General features: G+C 41.6%; 1 protein-coding gene across 3 annotated transcripts in view; it reads right to left on the bottom strand.

Moving 5' to 3' along the window:
• Positions 1 to 6,485: 6,485 nt before the first annotated feature.
• SIRT5 (sirtuin 5) overlaps positions 6,486 to 7,715 on the bottom strand; it is a 40,107-nt gene continuing 38,877 nt past the window's right edge. For all 3 annotated transcript variants that reach the window (XM_068236920.1, XM_068236919.1, XM_068236921.1), the window contains exon 9: positions 6,486 to 7,585. In XM_068236920.1, coding sequence (XP_068093021.1) covers positions 7,510 to 7,585 — 76 coding nt within the window. In that variant the 3' untranslated portion in view covers positions 6,486 to 7,509. The remainder of the gene's footprint in view (positions 7,586 to 7,715) is intronic.

The raw sequence follows: 7,715 nt of genomic DNA, 5'->3' as shown, positions 1-7,715 counted from the left end.
TGTTTTCCAGTACAGAAAGATAAAAAACAAAACAAAAGCAACTTGTGTTATCTATGCAAATGAGTTTGTGAACAGTTAGTGAAATATAGCTGGTTTTCTGAAAAGCAACTAGAAGCTAAAAGCCTTTTTTCTGTGGGAGAAAGGGAGTCTAATAAGGTTTTAGGCCTCGTTCAGATCATTTAGCGCAGATGGCTGTACGATCGGAACGCAACGCGTACGATCGCACGCCATCTGAGCTACTATGTGCTGCAGATCCCATTTTCTACAGTGAATGGGATCTGCGCTGCCATTCCCGAAAATGCATGCAGCAGTGCCATAGCGCATCGCACTGATGCGCAGCGCATATGATGGGGATGGTAGAAGGGCTGTCTATGCCCTTCTACCGCTCTTGCGTGTTGTAAACTATACGCGCTGCCAAAATGCGCACGGCAGCGCGTATAGTCTGAACGAGGCCTTAAGGCCACGAAAGTTTGAGGCTGCGTTCACAGTGGGACGTTGGGAAGCTGCGTTATAAAGTCTTATAACACAGCTTACCACACTGCAATGATAATCCTATGGGAGTTTCACAGTGCAACGTTAGCAACACATTGTAACGTGTAGCGTTATGGTAACGCATTACTGTGTTATCTCTAAACGCACACGTTACCAGATACTTGAAATCATACTTTTCATTCCCTGTATGCTTTATTGCATCTACTTTATGCGGCGGTAACGCAGCGTTAGGGCCCATTCACACTTGAGCATTTTGCCAGCGATTTCGGCAAAACACTCAAAAACTAGCGCTTTTGAAAGCGCTAGTGTAATAAAACCCTATGGGCTCGTTCTTACCTCAAAAACACGAAACGCCAAACATGTCGCCTGCACCATTTTCAGGCGATTTCCCGGCGATTGCGTTTCAGTGCTATAGAAGCGCTAAACGTGATCGCGGAAAAATTGCCGCAGCGTTCAGTGATTTTTCCGCTGAAAAATCACTCACACAAAACCGGCGTTTTGCACTTTCAAGTGTGAATGGGCCCTTAGGCCTAGTGCACACCAGAGCGGTTCTGCTGCAGTTTGCGATCCGCTTGCGGGTGCAAATCCGCTTGGGTAATGTATTTCAATGGGCTGGTGCACTTCAGAGCGGGAGGAGTTTTGCAGAAACGCATACTCCCGGGCTGCTGCAGATTTTGGATTGCGGATGCGCTTCCGCCTCAATGTTAAGTATAGAAAAAACGCAAACCGCTCTGAAAAACGGCAGTTCAGCGCGGTTTGCCAGGCGGTTTTTGTTACAGTAGCTGTTTAGTAACAGCTTTACTGTAACAATACATGAAATCTACTACACCAAAAACGCTTCACAAAACCGCAAAATGTTAGGTGAAACGCTACAGAAAAATAAGAAAAAGCGTTTCAAAATCTTCTAGCATTTTGCGGATCTGCTAGCGGTTTTTGGTGTGCACCAGGCCAGAATGTGCGTTGCCACTTTTTTTTTCATCCCACTGTGAACACGGCCTAAAGGGTCATAACAACTGTTTATTTTTCAGCTAAACAAGGCAGAGTTTGGATTCTAAACAGCAGCTGAGACAGTTTGGTACAATCTTAAAAATTAGACCAACAAACTGAAAATAAAAAATATGAGCCTCTGTTCTATTTTATTTATCATCTGTACAACACATAGGCCTAGTGCACACCAGAGCGTTTCGGCTGCGGTTTGCGATCCGCATGCGGGTGCGGATCCGCTTGGGTAATGTATTTCAATGGGCTGGTGCACACCAGAGCGGGAGGCGTTCTGCAGAAACGCATACCCCCGGGCTGCTGCAGATTTTGGATTGCGGAGGCGTTTCTGCCTCAATAATAAGTATAGGAAAAACGCAAACCGCTCTGAAAAACGGCACTTTAGAGTGGTTTGCCAGGCGTTTTTTGTTACAGTAGCTGTTCAGTAACAGCTTTACTGTAACAATACATGAAATCTACTACACTAAAAACGCTTCCCAAAGCCGCAAAACGCTAGCTGAAACGCTATATAAAAATAAGAAAAAGCGTTTCAAAATCTGCTAGCATTTTGCGGATCTGCTAGCGTTTTTTGCTGTGCACCAGGCCATACAGTTTATTTTCACTTCAGGTTTGCTTTGACGGGATATTTGTTATGGGAATCCTGCAGCAAGACTGATAGAAAGGATACCATTTTTAATCCCCTCTCAAAAAGTGCCACATTTGAACAAGTAAATATTTTCCTTTTTAGTAAGAATACGTTTATTAAATATCTAGTACATCCAAATATTTTTAATTTATGTAAGAGTTAATGAGTTGGAGACAAGCTAAGTACATTAATTAGCAGCCTGTTTATTCACTGAGGGCTGGGGCACACCGAGCGGCTTTTTGAGCGTTTTTGGATACGCTAGAGTAATGTATTTCAATGCGGGGGGGTGCACACCACAGCGGGAGGCGGTTTGCAGAAACGAATCCTCCCAGGGTGGGGCATTTTTTGGATTGCAGAGGTGTTTCTGCCTCAATGTTAAGTATAGGAAAAACGCAAACTGCTCTGAAAAACGGCAGATCAGAGCGGTTTGCCAGGCGGTTTTGTTACAGAAGCTGTTCAGTAACAGTTTTACTGTAACAATATATGAAATATGCTACACTGAAATCCGCAGCAGCAATCCGCAAAACGCCTCATAAAAATTAAAAAAAACCACACATTTAAAAATCTGCTAGCATTTTGCGGATCTGCTAGCGGGTTTTGGTGTGCACCAGGCCTTAGCTAGTTACATGTGAAAAGCAACAGCATGGCTCTGTAGTGTGTGTGAGCCGTGTTATAAATTAGCTGTAGCAGAGTTACTGCTACCAGTTTAGCAGAGAAAAGGGAACAGCTCAGCCCTTCGCATCTTATCAGGAACAGCTGATTTAATGACGCAGCTCAGTTGTGTAGGAGAGTAGAATTGGTGTTAGGAACCATTTTTATTTTAACACAAGCACTATGGTGAAATGAATGCTGTCCATATTAAATAAGTCAGCAACCAAAAGAAGCAAAGTCCGGGCACCAATAGAGTTGCAAAAACCACCACTTTATTTCATCCCACCAAACAAATACATGTCACGGATGGTCTGACAGCCTTTTCGCAATTTACTTGCTTCCTCAGAGACCTTCCTCAGAGTCTCTGAGGAAGCAAGTAAATTGCGAAACGGCTGTCAGACCATCCGTGACATGTATTTGTTTGGTGGGATGAAATAAAGTGGTGGTTTTTGCAACTCTATTGGTGCCCGGACTTTGCTTCTTTTGGTTGCTGAGTGGATCTCTTTTTCCGGAGGCACAGTGAGTTGACCACCAGCCCCCCACCATAGGCTGCCAGACGCATCCAGTGCCGATTATTCTTTTCTCAAAGCTGCATATTAAATAAGTGATGGTGGGCATAATGGAACAGCATCATTTTCGCCATAGTGCCCCTTTAACACTCCAGAATTCTTTTAAAGAGACTCCGTAACAAAAATTTCATCCGGTTTTCTTCCATCTTACAAGTTCCAAAATCTATTTTAATGTGCTCTGGCTTACTGCAGCACGTTCTACTATCACCATCTCTGTAATAAATCAACTTATCTCTCTCTTGTCAGACTTGTCAGCCTGTGTCTGGAAGGCTGCCAAGTTCTTCAGTGTTGTGGTTCTGTGATGCATCTCCCCCCTCCAGGCCCCTCTCTGCACACTGCCTGTGTGTTATTTAGATTAGTGCAGCTTCTCTCTGCTCTATTCTCTTTTACAAGCTGGATAAATCCTCCTCTGAGCTGGCTGGGCTTTCACATACAGAGGAATTACATACAGGCACAGCTGTCTGCACTCTGCAGGAAAAAAACAGCCTGACACTTCAGTGGAAGATAGCTGCAGGGGGAAAGAAGCACACAAATGATCTCTTGAGATTAAAAAGGAAGGCTGTATACAGCCTGCTTGTGTATGGATGTATTTTCTATGTGTGGACATACTGTACATCAACCTACTTCCTGTTTGGTGGCCATTTTGTTTGTTTATAAACAAACTTTTTAAAACTGTTTTTAACCACTTTAAATGCGGCGGGGAGCAGCGAAATTGTGACAGAGGGTAATAGGAGATGTCCCCTAACACACTGGTATGTTTACTTTTGTGCGATTTTAACAATACAGATTCTCTTTAAAGTAGTGTTTCCCAACCCTGTCCTCCAGGCCCACCAACAGTGCATGTTTTGTGGAAATCCAAAGCTCTGCCGAGACATTTATTACCCTACCTGTGCATGTTTGTGGTTTTCTGCAAAAACATGTACTGTTGGTGGGCCCTGAGGACAGGGTTGGGGAACACAACTTTAAAGGACAAATGAAGTGAGAAGTATATGAATGCTGCCATACTTATTTCACTACAAGAGCTTTTCTAAGCGCTTTGTGATTTTAAAAGCTCTTGCTAATGTTATCCTATGTGAGTGTTCCCACTGGAGCGATGTGATTTCGAGAAACTCCCCCATAGAATTGCATTAGCAAGAGCTTTTACAATCTCTATCATTTAAAAAAAAAGCTTGTGTGCATCAGCCCATATTTTGACATGGAAAAATGGCTGCTGTTAGGAGGCAATGATGCCAGTTAAAAAACAGCACAGCATCAACTACTTTAGATCAATGTGGGCATTAAAACTTTTTATAGTTAAAACAAAATTTAAAAAAAAAAAAAAAAAAACTAGCATATGTGCTACACCAATTCACAAACCCTCAACAAAATCTTACAGCATTTTTGCTCACTACCCTCTCCCAAATCAATAGTCATGCATCCTGACAGGCTACGATTCATCCAAGAGGTGTGGTTTCAGGTGACAGACCAATCACTCTGCCCCAGCATGCCCATCTGACCAAACTGGAACTGCTTCTAGTAAATGCAGTGGATTGGCGTACAGCCCACGGTTTCCCATTATTTAAGAAGGGCAAAAAATCAGATCCAGGAAATTATAGACCTGTAAGCTTAACATCAATTGTATGCAAACTATTTAAGGGGTTACTAAGAGATACTATACATGACTTCATAGTAGAAACTAATCTTATTTCTCAGCATCAACATGGGTTTACTAAAGACAGGTCCTGTTTGACTAACATGCTCAGCTTTTATGAGGTAGTGAATGCTAATGTAGATATTGGGAATGCTGTAGATGTGATATACTTGGACTTTGCAAAGGCCTTCGACACTGTTCCCCACAAAAGTCTGGTGCAAAAGTCGAAGATGCAAGGACTGGGGAAGAGTCTGTGTGCATGGATAGGGAACTGGCTAATGGACAGAAAAGTTGTGGTCAATGGATCATACTCAAAATGGGAGACTGTTAGCAGTGGGGTCCCACAGGGGTCCGTACTGGGTCCAGTGCTCTTCAATTTATTAATGACCTAGTAGATGCAGTAGTGAGCAATGTTGCTATTTTTGCAGATGATACAAAATTGTGCAGAATCATCAACTCTCAGGAAGATGGGGACATATTGCAACAGGATCTGGATGGGATGGCTATATGGGTGCATAAATGGCAGATGAAGTTCAATGTTGAAAAATGTAAAGTCATGCATTTTGGTCGTACCAATGGTCTAGCACCATACAAAATAAATGGAATACAGTTGGGAACATCAAACTTGGAGAAGGACTTAGGAGTACTCATCGACAACAAGTTAAATAATGGTACTCAATGCCAAGCCGCTGCAGCTAAAGCTAACAAAATTTTGGGATGCATTCAAAGGGAAATAAAAACTTGAGATGCTAGCATAATATTGCCCGTTTAACTATCTAGTAAGGCCAAATCTGGAATATGGAATTCAGTTCATTACAAAAAAGATATTGCAGTTTTAGAGCAGGTGCAGAGACGAGCAACAAAATTGATATGTGGGATGGAAGGTCTCACTTACCAAGAAAGGTTAGATAAACTGGGTTTATTTTGTCTAGAGAAAAGACGTCTTAGAGGGGATCTAATTAACATGTATAAATACATCAGAGGGCAATATAAAAGCTTGGCGGATTAGCTTGTTGTCCCTAGCCCTTCTCAAAGGACTAGAGGACATGATCTGCGCATTCAGGAAAAACGTTTCAGCCATTTATTTAGGAAAGGGTTCTTTACAGTAAGTGATTAAGATGTGGAATGCATTGCCACAGGGAGTAGTTATGGCAAACTCTTCACCTGCATTTAAAGGGAGCTTAGATGCTTTCCTTGCATTGAAAGACATCCATGGCTACAATTACTAGGTAATGCCTAATGATGTTGATCCAGGCATTTTATCTGATTGCCATCTGGAATTAGGAAGGAATTTTTTTCCCTTTTGGGGCTAATTGGACCATGCCTTGTAAGGGTTTTTCGCCTTCCTCTGGATCAACAGGGATATGTGAGGGAGTAGGCTGGTGTTGGTGTTGTACTTTGTTCTCTGGTTGAACTCAATGGACGTATGTCTTTTTTCAACACAAATAACTATGTAAAATAATGGTGCCTATACGTCAGCAGGATACACAGAAAGCTATTTGAACATGTTAAAGCCTAATTTGTTTCAAAACTTAATACGTTTTATTATTTTTATTTGGCTATACAATAACAAGCCCAGGTATTGAAAATTTGCACTAGATTTACCCAAATAACTGAAATCCATATACCTGAAATACCTGATGCATTTCATGGTATCTTATGAAGTGGATTCCAATGCTGGTAACAGTCATCATTCAGCAGCAATTACTTATTTATATATAAAATGGTCTATACATGCAAATTCAAAACTCGAAAGATTAAATGTGTCCCAGAGAGTGATCCAGAAAAGTACAACATTCCAGTAGTGTGTATGGCCATTAACAACAGATCATTTCAGTCTTTAACAAACTCCACCCAGCAGCATATTATAAGATCCTGGGAGGAGAGGAGTGGCGTGCGTACCTTTAATCAGATGTGACTGTGATAGATTCCAATGGAACTCAATGTCAGTAGGGTCTAAGGCACAACACAGTGTGCAAGAGGAAGTGTAACATAAGCATGACCAACATTTGCAGGAAGACTGGACTCCACAATCAAAAAGGAATTTTCTCAATATGGCAAACAAGTACCTCCCCTGACTTCTACCCAGGACTACTCTATGCTGCTGGGATGACTTTCTCCTTAATAATATGATGTTCAGAAAAATTGTGTGCAAAATCCTTAGCAACCAGATAGCACGTTGCAAACAAACAAATGCCAGTTTCTGATTGGCTACTATTGAATCCTGCGCATCATAGTCATTTGCACCATATAAAGAAATCCAGACATGCAACCTCCACACAAAAAGCAGTGTTAGAAAGTCGCACAATATTTAATGGTCGACCAAGGTACAATATTTTGGTGACTGCTTCTTTGTCTATTATTTGGCGCAAAATGATTTTCATAGTGCAAGTAGACAATATTCTGAGGACACCAGAAAGCCTGAAGTGGGATAAACATCTGATTCTCAGAACATTTGGACAGCTTGCTGATAATCATTGGTTTTGTCCAAACAGCAAGTTGAGAGTTCATCAGTTGCATGACTGACAATGACAAAGTTATGTTCAAGAGATAAGTTCTGTTTCATGGCGAGCTATTGCAGGAGGCAATGTTGTTCCACAAGGTCCCTGGAAGTGGAACCTAAAGGGGGAAAAATAGAAAATAAAGATGCATTTAACGGAAGTTAATCTGGCAAAAGAGGGTTTTTGTGGTTTGGATTTTTTTTTTTTTACATTAAACAGACTTCTAATTAAAGCGGAACTGAACTCAG

Source organism: Hyperolius riggenbachi, chromosome 5, assembly GCF_040937935.1.
Source record: "Hyperolius riggenbachi isolate aHypRig1 chromosome 5, aHypRig1.pri, whole genome shotgun sequence".
Classification (NCBI taxonomy): Eukaryota; Metazoa; Chordata; class Amphibia; order Anura; family Hyperoliidae; genus Hyperolius; species Hyperolius riggenbachi.
This window is presented reverse-complemented; position numbering and strand designations above follow the sequence as displayed.